This window comes from Amblyomma americanum, chromosome 9, assembly GCF_052857255.1.
Source record: "Amblyomma americanum isolate KBUSLIRL-KWMA chromosome 9, ASM5285725v1, whole genome shotgun sequence".
Lineage (NCBI taxonomy): Eukaryota > Metazoa > Arthropoda > Arachnida > Ixodida > Ixodidae > Amblyomma > Amblyomma americanum.
Window position 1 is genome coordinate 86121716 of NC_135505.1, and position 24155 is coordinate 86145870.

The 24155-nt window shown below is 42.7% G+C and overlaps 1 protein-coding gene across 1 annotated transcript in view; it reads left to right on the forward strand.

The window, feature by feature from the left end:
* Positions 1–24155, forward strand: part of LOC144103487 (venom metalloproteinase BumaMPs1-like) — a 71730-nt gene that overhangs the window by 13051 nt on the left and 34524 nt on the right. Inside the window, exons 2-5 of the mRNA XM_077636190.1 lie at positions 7940–7995; positions 11607–11782; positions 13664–13753; positions 14905–15028. Coding sequence (XP_077492316.1) covers positions 7940–7995; positions 11607–11782; positions 13664–13753; positions 14905–15028 — 446 coding nt within the window. The remainder of the gene's footprint in view (positions 1–7939; positions 7996–11606; positions 11783–13663; positions 13754–14904; positions 15029–24155) is intronic.

Sequence of the window (24155 nt, forward strand, 5' to 3'; positions counted from 1 at the left end):
ACCAATGGAACGCACACAAACTTCCCCTTCTATGTTTCCGTCAGCGCATACAATTATGCCATTGCTTTATATCTTTAAAATGTTTTCTTGGGTTTCTATTTTGCACTTCAATGTCGCTGTTTTATCAGTTCTGATCAAAAACATATCGCCCATGTAGCATATACGTATATGACTGACTGGGCCGACTCTTGACTTAGGAGGTGTTTACTCTGCGTCGCGATCTGGGCGTCAGCGCATCCAGTTTGAATTCTGTTGCCCAAGTTGGCCTTCGCCAGAGTGTGGACACTAAGAAAGAGTTAGCGCTCACACTATCCGAAAGCTTTTTAGATAAGTTTATAGCTGTAAAAAAAAAGCTTCGGATAGTGTTTTTTAGTTAAGTTTATAGCTGTCGATCAAATCCATCTTCATGAAACTGAAGACGACCTATCCAACATCTTCAACTGGTGCGGAACTCGCATCCTTACGGGCTGCGGTAGAGCTCATCAGTTAAGAACCTCCACATGACTGGACGGTTTTCACCGACTCTAAAGCAGCCCTTCAAGCCCAGCAAGCTGCGCTACGCCGCGGGTCAGAGAAGCAACTTGTTGCTGAGATCCGTCTACTGTACCACGGCACCGTTTCCAAAGGTCATGACATCATTTTTCAATGGCTGCCAGGACACTGTGGTATTAGCGGTAATCACCAGACCGATGCGGCTGCGCGTTCTGCTCACAACGACGGACTTCCAGTGAGGATCCCAATATAGAGACCTGACGCTGCGTGTGGGCTTCGCCCTTTGGCGCTGGAGCTCACACTTTCAGCGTGGAATACGGGAGAGTTTTGCAACCTCCGCCTGAAGGCACTGGACCCTGAACTGCGCCTTCGTCCTCCTCGTAACTTCGAACGTCGCGACGCAACACTGTTATGCCGTTTATGGATCGGTGTTGCATTTACCAATTACTATGCTTTCCGGATGGGGATGGCCGACAGCCCTGCCTGTCAGAGCTGTGGTTGTGACGAGACCATCGCTCATCTTCTCTGTGAGTGCCCTGCATTTGCGAGTGCAAGACATACACTGTGTTATGCTCTGGACCACCTCGATCAGCGCCCATTAACAGAGCAAATGATCCTCGGTCCGTGGCCACGGCAGTCGACTGCCCTCAAGCCATACAAGACACTCTTTGCCTACTTGAGAGCGACTGGATTGAGTGACAGATTGTGACAGCGTTGTGCGTGTGTGTGTTATGCCTTTTTTCCTTCTCTCTTCCTCCTTTTAGCCCCCTAATCCCTCTTCCCCAGTGCAGGGTAGCCAACCGGAACCCCTTTTTCGTTAACATCCCTGCCTTTCCCTCCTCCTCTTTATCTATCTATCAATCTGTCGATTTTTTTGTTGCCAAATGGCGAATAAGGACCGGACCACAGCGACGCCAACGACGAGGACACCGACGAAAGCGGCGCGAAACTAGAATATGTAGCCTAATGCAGTTACTGTGTAAAATGAGCGTTTTTCACAAATGCTGCTCGAAAACACGACATGCCTATGGTGTGTTATATGTGAAATCGAAGCTCTGCCAAATCATGTGCACGAGTATCTCTCACTCATCGATGGGGACACTATCCTTCGCCATGAGCCCGTTTGTCCCCTGTGTTGTACTCGCTCCTGCAAGGAAACTCTCCTAACGGCGCGTTGAAAGCTGTACTCAGCTGGTCTTTGAAAGCGGCTGAGGTCTGTGACAGTCAAGTTTGAGTCTTGTGGTAGAGAGATACGCTAGAGGACTATGGGATTTGGCGTTGAAACATGCTTTAGTTGGATGTGACGCAGGTCATAATGAGGTTCATACGAACGCTGATTATGTTTGCATTCAAAATTGTCCTCCGTTCATGACACTGCCAACTGCCCCCGAGTTAGCAGCAACTTTTGCCATGAGTATGACTATGCTGCCTGTCTTCAATTGTGTTGCACCAAAGGTGAAGGCAGGGAATTTTAGGAGTCGGCAAAAGCTCAATGGCTTGGACAAAAATGTGAAGAAAAGAAACTGCTTTTTTTAAGAGGCAGCCGATGGTAGCGCGTGCTACATCATGTAATGCTCCCAGACTCCGTTGATTCCTGAAGAATTTATTGACTCCGTTGATTCTAAGGAAAGGAAGAGCGCCTAACTGGCGCCCGGGGTCAGTGGAAACCTCAACCACGCTTTTGTGTACGTGGAAGTGGTGTCCATCAGCAAAGAGCCGCGCTCTCGCACAATATTTTGTGCTCAGCAATGCTAACCCGCCAGCCAATTTGTTTTTTCGGCAGCGTCGATAATGAGCTTTGTGTAGCGCTGTCGGACAAAATCCTTACTGAGTGGGTAACAGTCAGAAGCGAAGTCCTCTTCACGGGAGTATAGGAATTAGACCTTTGAGCCCGGCTGTACATTATTCGTTTCCCGGTTCCTTTCTAGTATCAAAACGCAAGCAGTGGTGGTTGCGTCGGTGGTTACTGAACACAGAGTGCACAAGCTGGTCGCAACATTTCAAGTGCAATGTCATTTTGAATGCCGCACTTTAGATCTCGCAAAAGTAGGTAGAAATTATTTTCTGAGAAAAAAGTTTTCCTCTGGAGACGTACGAAATCCTCACTCCCGCCCGCGCTCAAAGGAAGAAATCAGTGAAGCAGAAACAACCGCCGAAAAACTGGTCTCCGTTCACCATACGTAATCAGGTTTACAAAACCTGAGATGATCGTCAAATTTGTTTTCTTTTTAGCTGACGCCCCGTACTTGTTCCTTTTTTCCATATACTGCATTTAAATTTTAACTTCCTGTCAGCCTACAACGCACTGTCTGGACGACTCACTGTCTGCGTTTTGAATTCTTCTTTCCTTCTTTCTTTGTACTATTGCGATAGTCAACCTTCTGATCATCTCTTTCTATGGTTTTTCTCTCTACTTTGTTCGTTTCCATATGACACCCTGTGAATTTTGCCGCGCTGTGAATGCATTTCAATTCTGATAAAATCCCGTCCTCTGCTAGATACGTTGGCTAACTATAAATGCACATCTGAATAATGCGTTTCAACTTCGCTACTATATGATCACCGGCCACAGGCCGACAAGCCCAGAAAATGCGCGCGCGCACACACACGCACACACACACACGCACACACGCACACACACACACACACACACACACACACACACACACACACACACACACACACACACACACACACACACACACACACACACACACACACACACACACACACACACACACACACACACACACACACACACACACACACACACACACACACACACACACACACACACACGCGCGCGCGCGCACGCACTCACACACACACGCACGCACACACACGCACACACGCACGCACGCACGCACACACACACACGCACACACGCACACGCACACACACACACACACACACACACACACACACACACACACACACACACACACACACACACACACACACACACACACACACACGCGCGCGCGCGCGCGCGCGCGCACACGCACACAGCGCTCTATTCAAGTTTTAAAAGTATTTTAGATTGCGAATTACTATTCGTGACCTGACAGACCGACTTTTTCAATTCGGTGGACGTTATGCGCTTTACTGCGAAAGCACAATATTTGATATTTCTACAATAGCAAGACACTAATTATTCCTGTATACGGATGGTTTCCTCGTGTATGTCTGGCAGCAACAAAGGAAGATAATCACGACACGTGCGGTACTCTTGCCCTGTGGCGAAATAAAAAACGACAACATTTACTCTACTTGTGCATTCGAATGTAGAATGCAGCGGAGGAAGAATATTAACCGATGGCTTGTAATTGTTTCTTTTATAGAGCATCGTTATCGATCAATAATTATATGGCGTCGGCTGCACGTAGAGCGCTGTTAAATCAATAGGACACGCTAATGAATTAACGGTCGACTTTTCAGCACACAGTTATCCTGAGCGTGAATTGCTGTTGCGATATTTCCACGAATTTTGTCTACAATATGCCGGACTTATAATGGACAGTGTTCGGAATTCATGGTGTGATGCCAGAATGTAGATTGCACAAGCGCCAGACATTGAAACGCGAAAAATGTGATTAAACTGCAGCCTAAACAAAATCTAACGATTTTTAAAGTGAGTGCCTGCAGTTAGGCTATTAAGTTTAGGCATATTACTTAAATTTTCCCTGGAATGCCGTAATACAGCCCTAGTTGATTTTATTTAAACTACATTGAACAAATTTATCACAAAAAATCCTGCCTTCAGATTAGCAATGAATCAGTAACGATACGATCTCTGTCCTTAGTGGCGGTGAAAATGTTTTACAACTGAGTACGTAATATGCACTGAGTACGTGATATGCTGCCTGAATTTCTTGGAACGGTGTAGTTCCAGTGCAAGATTGAGTTATGCAATATATTTCTATGATTCGTTGTCGTATGTCGTCCAGCAAATGGCAATGTCTTTTCTATTTTGAATGTCACTGGTTGTACTATAAAGCATGAACTTTAGGATAGTAAACTGAATTTCTGTCGGGATTTTAAAGCACTGCGCACGAGCTGGAATTCTTTGTCGCAGCTGGCTACGAAAAGGTTCTTTGTAATACAAAGACAGATTGCACTTTTAGATTTTATTGAACTCCCTCCTTAACTCGGTCAACGCGAATTTCAGTGTGATGTTTGTAACTAAATAAAATCAGGCAATAATTTTAAAATTTTACTTTTTTGTCGCATACAATAGGATATACAATGCAGCTCAATGTGCAGCGTAATGCGGCGGTCACTTTGCTCGATTTGAATCAGTGCGGTAAGGAAAGAAGTCGCTGATGTTAATAACCGCGCCATTTTTGAGCACCAGTTGTCAAAGGCAATTTCATTATGTATGCTTTCCATGTGAATTATTAGAAGGTCTATTTATTTACAATGCTGTCTTTGTTGACCTCCGTGCCGCCTAAGATTCTAAGAAAGCAGGATGCAAAGTTGTTAAACAATTTTTACCAGCCGATGACAGTTGTTTCTTCTATGAGTGTCAATTCTCTGATAGTTTTTCAGACGTCTAGTAATTGTCTGGGTGTGGACTTGCTGGTTGGAAAACTTTTATGCGATTCTGTCAAAAGACCTATCGAAGTTTATGCCAAGCAAATGCGCCAAGCGCAATACGAAATGTTTATCGCATTTAAGGCATTATATAGTGCTTATTCGCCGAATGAAGCGACGCAGTCCACACCGCCGGCGCAAGAAAAATAACCAGTATTTCCTTCGGAGCCCACAAAATGCAGAGCTGAAACATAAGATTCATGAGGCTATACACTTCTATAAAAATACACTTTACGATACTCATGGACTATAATAGGTCCATATTTTGGAAGACAATCGATGATCCCTCCCCTCTCAACACATTTCATTCATCAGTGAAAGTGCTGCTATAATGCTCGAATGACCTCAGGAACCTTCGCCTGTTATTTAAAATGCCTTAAAAATGGCAATGGTTCATTTTGGTCCCTCATTTCGCGCCAGAAGTTTCCACAACTATCGAAAACACTTGTTCTGGAATTCATAACCGCTTACTGAACACAGACACTACAGAAAGCGGTGGCCCGCATAGTATTTCTTACATATTTCTGAAAAAGTGCTTAGAATGCCGAGCACTGTTGTAATAGTAATATCTCAGAAGTCACTTGACTCCAGAACAGTCCCGCGAATTTAGAACTTCGCTAATATTTTAATTTATCGAATATTTATCTGACCAATGCATTATAACTGTTGAAAAGCCGCGCCGTCAGATTTATTCACTCTTCTTACCATTACAGCACTAGTGCTACGTATCTAAAATCGCTTTCACGCATACAGCTCCTCGAGCTGCGGCACCGCAGAGCCAGTTTTTATTATTTTGCAAGTGTTTTCACAGCCATCTAAAAACTGCACCGTACATCGTCCCTCCGGCAAGCATATCTCACAGCACTGTCCCTCAACTCCAGATCAGCCGTCCACGTGCCAGCACAGTCTTCTTCTTCTTCTTCTTCTTCGTCTTATTAAGACATGGCACACACCGTCGCCTTCGCTGCTTCATTTTTTTCTCGCACCACCGCGTTCTGGAATGGCCTTCCCGCTGACATTGCAACAATAAGCTATCCCGCGAACTTCGCACGCATTCTAGAGCTATTTGTCATCATCATAACGCATATATTACTCGCTATCACATCAAACGGTGCACCCACCAACTATCTAATGACCATAAAAAGGGTCCTTAAAGAAATAAAATTGATTGATATATCGATTGATTTATAAACCAGGTAGCAAGAAAATCATTTTAGCTACACAGAAATTCTATTGCCATATACCATTTACAAACTGCTCATACATATTGTTCGCAAGCACAATACAAATGCTTATCCAACAACCTTGTCTTTTCCTAGCAGCAACTTGCCTTCCAGGCATTCTTAACACTCTTAATTGAAACCATGCATGAGATTCGTCTCATATTTTAACTATCATGGACGCGAATTCTATTTACTCTTTCAGTTTGCGTCAAGTTATGCAAAAGCAAACTTCTGTTTATAATTCGCGCTTTGCTTACACGCAGCAGCGTTTATAAAGTACTGACTCGAACGCAGACTGATCGCACCTCATGAGTCAATTTCCTATATGCAAGGACGTAGGTTCATCACCGGTACAAATTTCTTCAGGAATTCGACAGGATTCTATTTTTAGACCCATTGTCTACAATTTATATTAGTTATGCCGTCTACGTTACAGCTAGCACTTCAGTTAGGCTTCCTTTGTGCACAGATGACTGCGCTCTGTATTCTAACGCGTATAATGTTCGCAATCAGGTTTCAATCAATAATCAGGTTGTCTGTCATCATCGTTCAGCGCAAAAACAAGCACGAGATGAGCACACAGATATGCTGCTAATAATGACATAACAACATGCCCCCCCCCCCTTCCCCCATAGCTTTAACCTTGTGTGGGCTTCTGCTCTCCACGAGTAGGAAAAACCTTGGTGAGTGAAGGTTATGATTAAGCAATTGGTGATAATGATGTTCAATAATCAGAAACAACTATTGAGATTCAAGTGTGCAAATGTGGAACACGCACTGGAAAGCGTCCACAAATTGAGAAACTTTGTTCTATTATTCTTTAACCTAAAGTGGCACAAAGATGTTCACTTCATATGTGCAGTCAAACATAGGGTACCGAACACAACCTTTAAAATGTGCGAGAAAGAACAGAGGCCGCTTAAAAATCATATGAGGGCTCTTAATGAAAACGCAAAAGTCGTATGATCGTCTCATCTTGCAGATTGCAAAGATAAACTTGCGTCAACGTACAAAAAAATGGTCATCAGGTTCATATCTGACCTGCGCAATTCCAAATTCTCGTGCATAGAGATTTATCCTGCCTTATTATTGATATATGTGGAACATCGGCGAGCTTCTGATCGGCTAATCTAGCTGCAGAAAGCTGTGCACAAGTCTACTTGTATAAATTCACCCACTTGATTTGTTTGCCAATCTCCACGCTTGACACTCCGGGTTGCTTGATTTATGGCTTATGGGTTTTAAGGTCACTAAGCGACGTAGGCTATAAAGTACAACGTAACGAAGGGCACCGGATAATTTTTTACTACTAGGGTTCTTTAGCTAGCACTGACACCTGCAAATACAAGGGTCTCTAGCATTTCGCCCCCATCCAAATGCGACCACAGCGACCGGGATCGATCCTGCGTCTTTCGGGTCAGCAGCCCATAATCGCAATCACTACGCCGCCGCGGCGAATTGGATGCTTTTATTTTTCTTTCATTCAAATATTACCTGGATTACTATAAATTACCTGGATTACTAAATCTTACGTTAGATGAAAAAATTGCATTGATAAACGATTTCCCGCTCAAAAATGCTTCTGTCCAGAATTGCTGCGTGTGTTTTCCCCCACTTCCGCGTTGTCCTAGCGGGTGGACCGGTGTGAGTGCTGCCGACGAAGACTGGATTCTGCTTCGGCCTCGCGGTTTGCAGAGTCTGCACTCGGCGGCATACCGCCTCTGCTGCCGCGACGCGCACATCTGTGGCAGCTGCCGCGCTGAAAGAGCACTACTCGGCCTAGCTCTCTCGTGGCAGGCACGAAGCGACGTAAATGATTGGATTACAGGCTCGTTCTAGCGAAGCGAAGCGGCATCACAGCCCCAATGCTTACCCATCCGGAATAGTAGTGCACACAAAAGTGCCAGACATCGCCAAGGATTAATTTATTTCCGTATCCATCAGATTGGGATTCAAAATGAGGCATGACTTGCAAGTCTATATGTTAAGTCATTTAGAATAGAAGTAAATGCTTACTTAATAAAACTTCCTACTTAGGAATCTCCGGCCTTCTCTCCTGTCCTCCTCCTCCTTTTCGAGGTTTTATCGACGATCGGTGCTCAGCCTACCAGCGAGTCATAAACTGCTCCGCGTTAAAAAACTCTATGCATGACTGTGAAAGTTTTCTGAGGATATGTTTATTTTCGTATCCACGAAACTAGAAATCAAAAACAGGCATGAAGTTTGTATGCAAAGTCTTCACAATGGCAGAAAATGCTTACTTAATATAACCTCCTACTAGAAATACCTCCCACTTAAGATGTCTGTTTAGGCTCCAGTGGCCCAAAGTATCGAAAGTTCTCGATTATTCATTGTTCTAATCTGATTCCGTTGGTTCCTGTGCTCACCTAACTTTACGGGCGCCAACGGATGGTATGTATTCTTACCGTCCTTAATTTTTTGCCCTGTATTTTTGCGTGCAATTCCTCCTTGGCTATTTCCTTTCGTATCCATTTGCTTGTTGGAATATCTAAAATTCGCACAGGTGAAAAGGTCTCATAAATTGTTGCTTTACTGCAGATATTAACCAGAAATCCACCAATCGGGAAAGCAAAAAAACCTCATTACTATCAATGCAGTTCTTCAATACTCACGCCGTTCTTATTTAGCTTCCGTAAATACAAAGATTTCAAAATTTTTTAGGATACATTTCCACCTCGCTACAACAAAACTGAAAGAGCGCGCAAAAAATTTCTTTGGAGCGAAAGCCGCCCTGAGCTGGCTTTGAAAACATCGAAGCCCACCATACAGGCATAGCCAAGCGCCTTTTGCTGCAGCATGTTTCCGCTGATCGGCATCTACGTTGCGCGCACGTCGAGGAACCACGTGTAGAGAGCCTTCTCAAGGTCCTCGTGAGCTGCTTGCATCGACTTTTTCTGCTCGCGGATGTCCCTGAAGAAAGAGCTTGAGCTATCGCGTTTTTCGACTTCAGGATCGTTCACAGCGTGCTGTGTGAGATGCCCAAGTCCGCTGCAACATGTCTGTTTTTTCGCCGCTGGATGCCGCCCCGATAATTCGCGCCTTCTCTTCAAGAGAAAGGAACTTCCGCTTTCTAGACAAAGTCGCCATGCTCGTGTCGATTGCAGCGCACAAGCACGAGTGGAAAAAACTAAGGCAAATGCGCTGCTAGTGTTACCAGGCTGCTGCGTCCTTTGGCAACGGAGTGGTTGCGGCTCTGGCTTGGAAGAAAACGGGAGCTTGCACCCGCGCCTTGTCGCAAGGCAGCCAGCCCGATTGTCATCACCACCAAGCAATGGCGGTCTTCATGTGCGTTTGACTGAGTGGATCAATTGGTTCCAGCGAAAGTCTAGTGAAACAAAGCAGCGTGGACCTACGGAAGTCCACAGATGGGCGGCGATATGCTTGTTTTATTGTAGGATAGATTTTTAAACGCAGCTTCGCATAGCAAAAATTTCGGTGAAGCATAAACGCGCCCCAGAAATGGTTCGTTGTGATGAGAAATTTGTTCCATTACTTTCTATGGCGAGCTGATGGGTTATTGGAAATATTTCGTTAACCGAAATATTGGTTAAGGCGACGTTCGTTGTTGCGGGGTTCTACTATAACTATCGATGTCCGAAATCACGAAATAACGCTGACACCTGCGGAGGCTTTTCCAGAGCTTTAGCGCACCACCATACCTTCCCAACTGCTATTGAACAAACAGCATTAGTGTAAATTCCTGCGAACAAGATTACGTGCAATGTAAGAAATCTGTTTGCTAACTTGTTAGAGTGTCTGACTATGGTATGTATATTCCTTAGTGTTGCTATTACTTTTCTTCAAATTGAAACTAACATCTTACGCCCCTTACACCACCGTTGCATTTTCCCGTTTTTATATAATTATGTCGGAAACTACTTTTGTCTATACCTTGAGATTGGCTCATGATAGCTTTGATGCTTATGTGCCGCTAAACACAACACAACACAGTGCAACTCAATAACAACCCTTTCCATCGAAGATTACTATGGTAAAATAAATAATAGGCAGTATACGTACGGATCTCACCCCGAACTTCGACTTTTCACGAACTCCGGTGCAGCTAAAGACGTTAAACGAATGACGTCAATAGTGTCCTTCACTGGGAGCGCACACAAAATTTTTTCGTGCACAGAACACTATGCTTATTGTGCGCAGCGTTGATGTATATGATTTCACGATATAAAATGTTCACATGTGTTGAACAGCGTACGAATGCTTTGAACTACGTTCGGAACTAGAGTGTCCTGCATCTATTAAGTGATCTGTAGTTCATATGATGTGTAAATGTAGCGTATAATGGGCGAGTCGACGTAGTGAAAAGTTAACTTTGTAGTGCACCAGCAGCAATGCTTAACAATAATTGATTAAACAGCAGGGGCCTCAAGCAGTGCTCATCAATGTAAGGACAATGCTCAGCATAAAACTGCTTTCGACCATTTTAGCTTCATAAATCAAGGCCAAAAAAAATAATGTTACAGCTGCCATTGAAGAGCTCCGTTTGGTGTTAGCGCTTGCGTACCCTTTGCCTCATGTTGCTTACATGTGTGGCTGAATGCGTCAAACGTAAGCGTCATTTTCAAATACAGGACCTCTCAATTAAAAAACTGAGTTGTGTTGCACATCGGTTGTGCAAATGCAGTATGAGCTTGCAGTTCTCCAAGTTCTGTTAGAGTAATAAAAATTTTACGCGAACTTTCATATCGAAGCAGGCATCGCCGAAAGTTTTTCTTCAGGCACAGTCTGTGAAACAATGATCTGCGGTGAATTGTGAATTATTTTTTATCATGTTCTTGCGGCTATTTAGAATTTGTGACAGCCAATACTTGTATCATTTGCAATTCCTTTCCTTTGAAAATTTTTGTATGTATTTTCTTTGAATTTGTCTCTTCGCCCTGCTTCAATGTTTTTTAGAAGGTTAGAAGCACCACATCAACCTGTTGTTTAAGATTACCTTGCCAGCTGATTGTGCATTACCGATAATGTAAAATGTGTGAAATAAAATTTAATTTAAATTTATGTCCTGACAATACATTTAATTTTACGCCTTCACGCTTTAACGTTATTTTTGGCGAGATTTGGCTGTCCTCGATTATTAATCCTCTACGTTTTTCTACCTTCAGCCATACTCATATTACTTTCTGTCATGTGTGGAGGTTGCACGTGACTTAGTGTGCTGTAGTTTGTCATTACAGCTGCCTGCCTGCCTACCAATTAAAGATTATTTATTTTTAGTTATTTGACAGTCATGGTGCACTGACCGTTTGTTTTCTTCAGTACCTGGCCAGAAGAGCATCGTTCATCCGAGAATTCTTGAGAGTCGTAGCAGTAGTAATGAACTGAAAATAATTCAAATAACAAAGGATCTGACGCTGAACTTGGAAAAAAGCTCCGTTGTAGATAAAGAGCTTTTGCTTCGCACCTACCAAGGAGATGTCATGCAACACACCTACGTAAGTGTGCCAAATATTTTCTTGGAGCAATGGTTTTGTCCAGTTTCTTTCGAAAAGAACACGTTCATATAGTGAGAATCTATCTTTGAACATTGATGGTGCCTATTAAATAAACAAACTAGATGTGTCTTGTAGTGCTTTGTGTAAATAAAACGAGGTAATGTCCCAAGCTAGCACCATAAGTGAATTAGGTTTTCTTAATGGCTTACAAGAGAATTTGGGTGCAGAAAGAAGAATTAATAATTTATGACAATTTATGAAAAAACTAAGGGGAGAAAAAAAAAACTTTCCTTCTCGCAACGGCGGCAATTGTAGCGTCCTCTTAAAAGGGGCGTCACTTTTCTGCGATGCTCCCAAAAATTGCAGCCCCCTATTAACCTCAGGGCTGTTTTAGCTCCTCTATAGTGTGACTCGTCCGATTTGAGTAAAAAGTATTCTGCACATGAGGATTCCAAAACCAGCCAACAAGAACAGAAACGGTGCATCTATCAAAAGACAGGTCCTGGCTCCCAGTAACCACTGAATAATTCCGATTTCCGAGCGCTCACACTGTCATGATAGCGTTATATAGAGTTTATTTTGCGCTGCTATTGGCGGGAATACAGGTACGGCTGTTTTCCTCCATAAAACTTCTTTATTCATCAGACAACTACATTGTGTTGTAAGAATATTGCACGCATTGTTTTCTGCACTGAGAAATTCCTTTTATTTCTCGAATGCACAATGAAACTTCGTAGTGATTGTGCCATGCACGGCCCTGATACAAACTTGTTCGGTCTGTGCTTGATATAACGCGGATGAAAGTCGCTCTAAACGGAAGCACACTCTAGTCTGACTTTTAGTTTACTGCTGTGAAAAAAAACGCGCGAGAAATGTAACGATGCTGAAATTCAGTACGTAAGGACTCACCGGTCCGTTAGACCGAAGAGATGAGTCCTGCTAACACATCTACGAAGAGGGAACTTTTCTTTAATAACCAGTTTCATTATAAAAACTTTCTCGCATTTCAGTGCGCCAGTAGGAGCTCGTAGTGGCTCGTAATGGCTTAGGAACGGATGGCGTCGGCAGCATAGCGGCTTCTGCTAGTGGAAAAGAAAGATAAAAGCTAGAAGAGTGACGTCAGGAGATCGCGAAAGTGAGGATTCACAATGGCCTACAAGCATGGTAGTGAGAATTCAGGAAGGATATCATCAATTGGTCAAGCATTTATATTTAGGGTCGCGCTTGAGCTACGCTCCGCGAAGTACCGCTGATATATCTGCAGCGGCGACTTCTGTGATGGACACTTCTGGCATTAATTTTTCCTTTGCAGGCCAAGTCTTCGGTTGCGCATTGAGAATTCGGCCACAGTTCAATAGATGAAGAACAAAGTGAAGATAAAAAGAAACGTTCACCCTAATCAGAGAGCCGGTTGGTTGTGACGGGGTACATCACACCGCTGAATAAAGCGATTTGAACCCAAGTTCTCGGTTATGAAAATTACCTGCCTCTAGCGATTACTGGGTATAACTTTCATGGTAGAAGGCACGCTCAGGGATGAATAAATTTTTAATGATCTGTTCGTAAAGCCTAACCGGTTTAATTCTCTGATATCCACCTACTAAGGAACAGCCGTAGCGTGCCCACGGCAGCCGGTGAAGCTCGTGATAACTGGACACAAAGGGATTTTTTCATCCATTCGCACTGCGATGCTGCATTTTATTCCATGGTGTGCAAGGCAGAGAATTCAACAAATTATTCTGTTCTTCATTGATGAAAGCTTGCTGATGGAAAATGAGAAACCTGCGTGCAACTCCAAAAATACTTCTTGAACAGGAGCTAACTTTGCGATTATGCGTTGACACATTCACTTCTCCGGACATAAACATTTCTCCATTTCAGTTGGACGGCGAAGCACTTGAGGAAGACCTGTATCAAGATGCCCAGTCTTTATCTTCTGTTATGGTGTCTGAAGAAAACGGACTGAGAGTGGTATGACGTGCGCTTACAGTTAAAAATCTGATTACGGGTACTCTGCCGATGAAAAGTTTGCGGAGGACGAGCGTGCGGAAAAAAATTGTTGCGGGCGATTTGCGTACAGCAGTCACCGATAGAGTGTCAAGATGTGAGAGGACGCGGATCCTATACCCTCTGGTAACAGTAACAAGCGACTGGGTCACGAGGCAGAGAAACAATGAAATTCTTCTGAGAAGAGTCGTCCCGTGAAGGTTTGTTCGGGAAAGTGCTGTTACTCGTACTTCAACTCGACCGTAGTATAGACGTATTTCTCTGCGAGCTATGTGCTGGTGATATCCTGCTTTTCCCATTTCATTGCACTGATTATTATTCCTCAGTTTTTCCTATGTGTACTAATTCCATATTTTTTTGGGAAGTTATTAAACCCAATGCGCAATTGAAATGATCAGTTTTTTATATTAAGTTGCACTAAGTTATATCGCTTTATTTGTCTAAGCTGCTGCAAATCTAAAAACGTGTTTATCGTAACCACCAGTCTAACTACACCAACTGCAGCACTAAGGCTACTGAAAATTTCGTTATGACGAGTTTCATAAGTGCACACGTTTCCTTAATAAATTTTATGGAGTCAGTATGGAGCATACGGAGTGGGCATGGGCTACATGGAAGCATGTATAGAATTTTACGGAATCCAATTGACGTCGCGTACATTGTATGGAAATTGTATAGAAATTACAATGAAAGCATACGGACCCCATACAGGTATTATATAGATTTTCATATATTTTTTCTTATGTCACGGACTCTGTATTTAAATAATTTCATACGAGTAGCTCACGTAGAACATTTCAGTAAGGGCGCCGGTCTCATAGTCCTCAAATTAACTAGGTCCTGTGCCAGCTGAGGGCAGGTTATCGCTGAAAACTTCATTATCTTATTCGACCACCTGACTTCGTGTCGGCTCATGCAACGCTCTCATTCGCGGTGATATTTATGTAGATCTTGTTCATGAAAGGCAGTAAATCTAAGGAAATACAAGATGAAGATAATGGCCTTTAGAACCCCATAATAGGGTAATTAAGGAAAGCGGAATTGGCAATACATTGGCAACAATGTGCGCCGAAGTAAATCTTAAAGAAAATACTGCGTTTCTCTCTACGAAACAGGAAGGCATTCTCGGCCTAAAGCTGAGAATAAAACCGCTGCACGGGCAAGAAAGGACCGCCGACGGCAATGTTCCGCATATTCTCTATGAACGCAATGACGACGACTCTCTCCTTGGCTTTAAAGGTAAGTATTCCTGAGATAAAAAAAAATGGTATAGGATTTTAACGGAGTTAAACCGAGTTGACGTGTGGAAGAATGCGTTTTGCCTGATTGGCTTGTTTTTGCTTTGCTGAGTCGTCCGCACATCTGGCAACAATATTGGAGTGATGTTAAGATCTGATTGAGGTTATGCTGGCCTGATCTGTTCGAGCCGCAGATGGAAGTTGATGATACGACAGTGCGAAATGAACAGCGCGAGAGTGTGTTGCAGCATTATCCTCTTGAGGGCAACAACAAGTGCAGCGATCGGCTGCTGCGACAGCATAGTACTCTCGTGCAGTGGCCAGCGAAGGTGATTTGTTCTCGCCGCCGCGAGTTTGAATCCCAGTTGCTGCAATATTTCTGTATGCAACGTCAAGGTCAAAGGGGACGGTTCAGCGACGAATTGTCGTTTGCGGGTTTGGTAATGAAGTAGAGATTTCGCTCTAAAAAACAAAATTGTCGCAACAGGTACTTCAGCTCTTCCGCACTAAGGTTTGCATATGCTTATAAAGGTAATAAAACTAGAAGTATGCAAAATTCATCTGCTTTAAAATCATATGCGAATCTCGACGCGAAAGCGCCAGGGCTAAAACAATATAAAATAATCACACTTGTGATAAAACCTAGGAATATACAAATCTTTATCGCCAGTGCGATTCAAATGAACACTTTCACAGGAGTCTTACAAAGGCAGAAAACATCCGTTGCGCTATAATACTCAAAACGCCAAGTACTAAGCTACCCAAGCAAAGTGCTAGAATTGCTAATGCAATTTGGCTTTTGAGGGCTTTTGAGTTAGAGGAATGTTGTTTTCGGCACAGCATTGTAAGCTGTGTGGTACGTACAGTCTTGGTGAAAAGACTTCAGCCAAAGGATTTCCGCTTCAGCCGCATAACATAGCCATTACGTCACTATTAAGAGAACGAACGACCTGGAAATGCTATCAGAAGGTTTTTTCTTGCGCTAGTGAAGCTTTCTGCTTGGCTTGGATTTTGAATGATCCGCTACACAGAGCATTCTATGAACATTCATTTCGCTACAGCTGAACGCTGCAGCCCTTTAGAATTTTGGTCAAGACTGTACACCTGAACGCAGCTAAGGCGTGCAAACTAGCAGGCTGGTTAACTTATAGTGAATAGTTAACTTTTTACTTATTACTATTAGGCTCCTCAGCTACTGAGAGGCGTGTAGTCCACGGTAAGTAATATTCATATCAGTGTTTAGTATCTTGAAAATTCGGTTACCCTCGGCGCCGGAGCCCAACAAATTTTGGCTATTTCAACGAGTTTTGTGCACTGATTCTGGAAAGCGCATGCATTTCGACGCGATGCAGGAACATTTGTGGGCACAGCGCCGAGGGAATCCGCGTTTCGAAATTCTAAAAACTGCTGTCGATATTACTTACGGTGGTCTATATGCCTCTCAATAATTAAAGAACCTAACAGTAATGGTTAAAAAGTCAACTGCTAAATATTAGTTAACCGGCCTGCAATTTCGCAAGTTGTAGCTGTAATCTGATGCACCTCACCCCTGATAATACTACGCTGAAATAGGTAATCTTCTTGCTCAAAAAGCCTATTTTTAAAACTTCTTTAAAGTATTAGGTGAAACATCTTATACGCGTATATTAGGTGATTCTATTTGCTTGAAAGCCTGTAACATATGTCCATGCATGAGCCCATAAGGCTTTTTTTTTTGGCAAGACTGATATACGAAACAAGGTCTGAGCCACTGTGTGTTTAAAGGCACATATCCCACACAAGGCAAATGTCAAATGCAAGGCAAATATCACACTACTCAAGACGGATAGACAATTCGTCGGGAACACTGCTGACATTTTTTTTCTGCGCGGAAAGGTGGCTGGGTTGCTGAGATAAACGAAGATGAAATTCCCTCAATCCTACCACATTTAAAGCGCTTGCGAAAATTGAGCTGCCATGAAGTCACTTCTATAACAACATTGCAACCCAAGCAATCAAAGCGCCTCCCTCAAAGATTGGAAACACGCCTGGAAACCGAAAAGCTTAAGTGAACAGATCAGTGTTTATGGCGACAAGGTGAAGTGCGGGCCGCCTCTACCCTCCCCCTACTTCGATAATGTCTCAAGGCTCAAGGTTCAAGGTCTGTTTATTACATGTTTATGGTACAAGGTTAGAGAAAAACATTAGAATACAGAAGTAGGTCCCTAAGTCAGAGACTGTGGACGGGACCTCCTGTAAGAACAATTGTAAAAATGAATTACAGACAGCAGATGCAAAAAAAAAATTAGTTTTTGGCATCATAAATGAGCAGTGAGTGAAATACGAGAAATAATGCAAACCCTTATTTGAATGAAAAATGATTACACACCTAATATCATACAGACCAATACAAAAGACAACTCATTGAATAATATAAATGACAAAACTAGTACCATTTAGCAAGTAAAATACAATTAGGGGGATTTTAAAAACTGACGGAGAGCGGATATAAAGGCACAAATATTAGGTGATTGCTTAATGCTAACTGGTAATGAGTTTCATGATGTGGTGGCAGCGAAACGAACTGTTTGCTTTCCATAATTAGTGTTAGGGAGTAAAAAGTTAATGTTATTAGCAAAACGCGTGCCGTTGCGACGCGGATTTAGATCACTGCTAGTTAATTAAAAAGGAAGTAGATTTCTAACAGATTTGTACACAAGGGTACATAATTTGGAGTCGATTATTTTGGGCACTGATAAAATATTGTATGATAGGAGCAGACGAGGGCCATTTGCAGAGTTGTGACTATAAGTGATAATTCGAATTGCTTGATATTGAATAGTTTTTAGAGAAGATAAATGCGAATGATAAGTGTTTCCCCAAGATGAAATGCAATACTGAATATAGGAGTGGATGAACGAGTAATAGAGGGAAATGAGAATGGGAACATGGAAATACGGGCGAACTTTAATTAATATTCTAATACCATACGCCATTTTTCGGGAAATAGATGAGATGTGGGTCTGAAATTTAAGATGTTTGTCCAGTACTACGCCTAAAAAGGATACGTGATCAGCTGAAAGGATTGAGTTTGAGCCTATGCTAACCGACGGGTTTTCGCAAAGAATTTTTTGAGGTGACCTAATGACTATAAAGCTGGATTTGGATGCATTAATGAACAGCAAATTATTTCTGCACCAATCGAATACATTCTTTGCATCAATGTTAAGTTTATCGATCACTTTATTTATATGTGAATCATAGGTTAAGATTGTTGTGTCGTCAGCATAAAGAAAACAGTTGGAATGATAGACACATAGGGAGGTCATTGATATATAATAAAAATAGAAGAGGGCCAAGACGAAAACCTTGCTGAACTCCAACATTAGTAGTCTTGAATTTTGAGTATGTTCCCGAGATGAACACGGCTTGTTTTCTATTGAATAAATAGCTGCTGATTAGCGAAAGTGCAGGCCCAGTTATGCAGACAGCGTCAAGCTTATTGAATAAAATAGCATGGTTGAGGGAATCAAAAGGTTTGGAAAGGTGAATAAATAATGCACCTGCAAAGTTACCTGCGTCGATGTAGGATTTAATTCTATCGGTGAGAGCGATCACAGCTAATTCGGTGGAAAATGCCATTCTGAAACCGAACTGGTTAGGTGAAAGAATGTCACATTTCGTTAAGTAATTGTTTATTCGTTTTTTCAATAATTTTACTGAAAAACAATAAAATAGCGATTGGCGGTAATTAGAAATGATTTGTTTATCTCCCTTTTTGAAGACTGGAATTAGCTTTGCCTTTTTCAATGCAGTAGGGAAAGTGCCCGATTTCAAGACCAGATTGACAATATGGGCGAAGACATCGCAAATGAGATGCGCGATTAACTTAATATGGGATGATTGAATATTATCGAGACTTGGACTGGCGTCTTTCAGGTTGCGTATTAATTTGCCTATTTGATCAGGGGAAACAGGGAAAAGAAAAATGCTATGAGGAAATCGTTGTAATGTTTGATTAGCGGCAGTATTTAATACTCCTGAGGCTAGAGCAAATGAATCACTAAAGGCTTCAGCAATGTCTGAGGGATTGATATATGTTACCTTACCGGAAGGAATTGTTGATATGGGAGCTGTCGAGTTGTTTCTGTTTAAGAAGGAATTAATAACTTTCCATTGTTTATGAACGTTATTTCCAGCGTGATTTATTTCTCTTTCATAGTAATTTCTCTTCGCTGTTCTAAGGAGCAAACCTTATACATTAGAATATTTCTTATAACGCACTAAAAGCCTTAAGTTGAATGGTTGCTTTTTGCATTTTCTACATAGGTTATCTTTCTTTCTCAAACTGCTTAAAACCGCTGCATCGCGCTTTGCTGTGTCCAGTTGCAAGCTCTGCAGGTGGCGAAAGAAATTATGCCAAGTTTCCGATACGCACTCTAGAACGAACTGCTGGCCATGTTCACGCGTGTACAGGTATACATGCGCGACGATAACGCCAGCGTGTACTCTTCGGTTGTAGTGTCGTGAACTGAACACGTATGCTTCGAAGGATGCTCAAAAGCATGGGAGCAGCTGTGGCCGTCTAATGCATTCAGTCAACACCCCATCTGAGTGTAAAATCGCGCTCGAATTTCTCATAAAATGGCGCATTCTGCTGCAGATTATCGCTATTTGATGGACTAACTACGCAGTAAGTGTGATCGCAGGCATTCCTTGTGATTGGCTCTGCTTTGGTTGCCACGATTTCTACGTTCAGAATACTTTCTCCGGGTTGCAAGCGTAGCCGAATGAGGGTACCTTCCGCTGAACTGCAGTGAACACGCTTCAGCTGGCAAGGTTCTCTCTCGGAAAAACCTGCCACGGGCGCCGGCGCCTCACGTAGTGCGCGCGCAATGAGCCGCGCTGGGAAGGTTCCTTCTGTAATGAACTGAATTAGAGGTAATAGCGCATAGATAGGTGGTACCTCTCAGACGTTTTCAGAAAACCTAAAACCATGCTATCCTTTCCGTTGCGCAGAAAACATGCAAGACAAAGCGCTCACATAGAGCTTCACATGTTGATGTCCTCCATGTATGCGAGAGTCTGCATGAGCAAGTACTAAAAATAAAGAAGCATACAATTTGCAAGTTCATAACGCCCGCAGCCAGCACAAAGCAACCGATTCCATGGCTGAGGTACGAAACCGAATCGCCGCCCACGTAGCAAACACTCACAGTTTGAATGCCGTGAGAGCTTGCGGTGTCTATCCTCCTGTGTACGGAGGGCAAACACGTGTCTAGAATGACCGAAGTGTGTGTTCCGCTGCTCCCAAAGCAGCTGCGGGTAGGAAGGGAAAACTGACGATGAAATCCTCCGCGTTTAGATACACATGCTTATAACCAGGCCATTTTTAAACACTTGTCATATCTACATATCGCATGTTCAGCCCGAAGTCCGAAGTCAACGAAAATACCCTCGTTCTTCGGAGAGTGTGCATTCCGGCCTTGAAATGCTAATTGTTTTCTAAGCAAAATTTTTCCTAAAGTGCCATTTGCTAACACATGTTTAAATGAAGTTTGTCTACTTCGAAAAAAAAGCTATGCTTTGAGAAGAAATTTTGAACTTTGTTAATCTTAATATATCATTACGAATATCTTCATTTTATGCTTATATCGCTGTGTTGTGGCGCACAAACAAATCTTTTATGTTCTTTGTATGTGTGCGTCAGATTTTCCGGCCTGCAAATTACACCGATGCCTGCACAGAGGTCGAGTTTGAAACTGCAATCATCAGTTCAGCAATCGAAGGCCAAAACGGCTATGGAATTGATGTTGCAAAAATCTTATCTACCTCCGACTAAACCTTACTGGGTATGTCATGTTCTTTTATTTGACCAAGTTAGTCTTTTTCGGCAGGCGTCGGCTGCTGATAAACACAATTTTCTTATGATAACCTTAAATCTCGATTTCTTCGAAGTGGCTACGACTGGTCATATATACACCCCTACTGTCCGACTAATTCTCTCTAGAGCAATCAGATGCTCGGAGCACTCTACGCCTCACCCTTCATGTCAGCTTCCTTTTAGGCACGTTAGTTGTATTGCGAAATTGTCTAAGGTATGTAACCTTTGACTCTTCAGGTCGCGACAACGCGCGGTGATGCAGGATGTGCACTGTCTGTTGAGTTTTGCATTAGAGGCTACTTGTGTATATGCCTACTACCATAACCCTTGAGTTCTTGGTAGATACACTAGAATATATGATGCAGTTAAGGACGCCCTGAGCCTCGAGAACAGTTGTTCTAGGAAATTTAGTCTGGCCACTCTCTCTTGTTGCTATAACATCATAGGGATTTTTTTCTGTTGTAAAAATTGGTGGTCTGGAATTAAAAGTAATAAAAGGAGCAGAAAGCTAATTCGAGCCGCCGCGGTAGCTGAGTGGTTAAGGCGCTGGGCTGCCGGCCCGAAAGACGCGGGTTCGATCCCGGCGGCGGCGCTCGAATTTCGATGGAGGCGAAATTCTAGAGGCAAGTGTGCTGTGCGATGTCAGTGCACGTAAAAGAACCCCAGGTAGCCGAAATTTCCGGAGCCCTTCACTACGGCGTCCCTCATAGCCTGAGTCGCTTTGGGACGTTAAACCCCCATAAACCAAACCAGAAAGCTAATTCGATTGGAAACGGCGTCGGTGATTTAATGCAGCGTTGCAGGAGAAAGTTCAAAATTGGTTGCATAATTGGGGTAACTAATCACTGCAAATTTAATCTTCTGCTGTCAAAAAAAGGTTCTCGAGAAGAGATTTGCTTTGACTGCGTTATAAGAGGACAGATATGGCTCGCTAAACGACAAACGCCACATCACTTGGCCATATAGAGTCACAGGAAAAAAATTCTTGGAATAAACAGTCGCTGCAAGCCTTAAGTTTTGGCTTTCTATTTTATGAAGGGCTTTTCGTTGGAGGTGTCAATTGAGTAAGATGTATTAGACCGTACTTAAGAACACAGGAAACAGAGCATTGAAGATAAGTTTATTTTACCATTACCAGATAATGCACAAAATTTCCTGTGGAATGAGCATCAGGCAGGAAAGCAGTAGCTCTTGAGCGCACATGTGGCTACCACAAAAGAATTTATACAAACGAAATGGCATCTGAAAAAGCTCATAATGGCCGCCCGGAGTTACAAATGCAGAGTTACAAAAGCAAATTTTGTTTGTTAACTGGTAATGCTAAAATCAAACTAAACTTGAACGTTCTTTTTCCTGTGTTTCTTAGTACCGTCCAATATGTCTGATCCACTTGACACCTGCAAACAAATGCTCTTCATAAAACAGAAATTCAAATATTTAGCCTTGCAGCAACTGTTTATTCCAACCATGTTTTTTCTGTGACTCGATATGGCAGGATAGTAATGTGGCTTTTGTCGCTCAGCGAGCGAGATAAGCCCTCCTATATCTCAGTCAACGCCAACCTTCTTTTTGGCGCCAGAAGATTAAAGTTGCAGTGATTAGTTACCCCCAAGGATGCCATCTATTTTGATATTTCTTCTGCAACGCTGCATTAAATCACCCACCTCGTTTCCAATCGAATGACCTTTCTACTACTTTTATTAATTTGCATTCCACAACAGTAATTTTTATAACGTCAAATATTCACTATGATATTATAGAAACAAGGAAGAGAAGCCGGACTACGATTTCTAGAAAAACTGTTTTTTCGGCTCAGGGTGTCCTAAACTGCATCATATATTCTAGTATCTCCCCCAAGGCCTCAATGGCTATGCTAGTAGGCACATAAACAAGTAGTAGTAAACAAGTAGCCGCGCGTTTTCGTGACCTGAACAGTCACAGGTTGCATAGCTTAGACAATTTCGCAGCAGAACTAACGTGCTAAAAGGAAGCTAACCTAAAGGGTGAGGCATAGAGGGCTCCGGGCACCTGATGGTTGCGGAGGGAATTAGTAAGACAGTAAGGGTGTATATATGGCCAACTTTCGCCTCTTCGGATGAGATCAGAATTAAGGTTTTTATAAGGAAATCGTGTGCACCAGCGGAAGATGCCAGTCAAAAAAGATTAAATTGGTCAAATGAAAGAACATAATCTGCCCAGGAAAATTTAGTCTCAGGAAGATCACATTTTGGCAGATCAATTACGTAGTCGTTTTGGCTTTTGATTGCTGAACTGATGATTGCCACATCAAACCCGAGCTCTCATGCCTTATTTCAGTGGAGGTGCCATGCTAGAACGCCAGTGTGCTCTGCTGTATAGCGCACATTCGACAACTCCATATGAAATAAATTATTCTGGAACACCATAGTACGCAGAGTCACTCATAACCACAGAAAAGATTCGTCATTTAGAGAGAATGCTCTACTTCGCCAAAAAAGCTACAAAGGCCGATTCATCGCTTAAACATTGAAAAAAAAATATTGACGTCACTGGGATTCAAAGCCGCGGCACAGAGAATATATCTGGTCCGCTGGGCACTGCACGAGGGCACTATGCTATCGCCGCAGCCAACCACACATCTTGTTAAACTGCAACACACTCTCGCGCTGGGCATTTCACATCTTCGTTATCATCTACTTTTGTCCGCGGCGTTAACAGATCAGGTCAGCTTAATCTCGGTCAGACCTTAACTTGAATTCAATATTGTTCCCAGACGTGCCAATGACCCAGCAAAGCATAATCATCAGCCGACTAAGCTAAACACATGCTTTAACACATTTACACGGTTTAACTTTGTTAGAACTCTACCATGTTCTTATAGCCTTCTGGTGTTTTCGGATTTATAAGTTTGTGGAGACGCCGAAAGACTGAAATGAGATAGCTTTCTGTACAGGAAATATTTGAAAATATTTTCCTTGATGCCGTGAACCCCCCTGCGGCTACTCCATTTTTAGCTGATTTATGGGGTTTAAAGGGGCTGCGAAACACCGCTTGAACGGATGCCGGTTACACTTCAGATTGATTCTTTATGTCGCACAGATGCTGTCTCAAAAAGAATTGCGAGAATCAATGCATAGAAACGGGAGTTATTCAATGAAGAAATTTCAAAATACAAGCAAACAAAATGCTGCCCTCAACTCGATTTTCGCGCAGCTTCTCATTCCCATTTCACTTTCCCAACGACGACACCTAGCGCGACTAATCAAAATAGCCTATCTTAGCACGT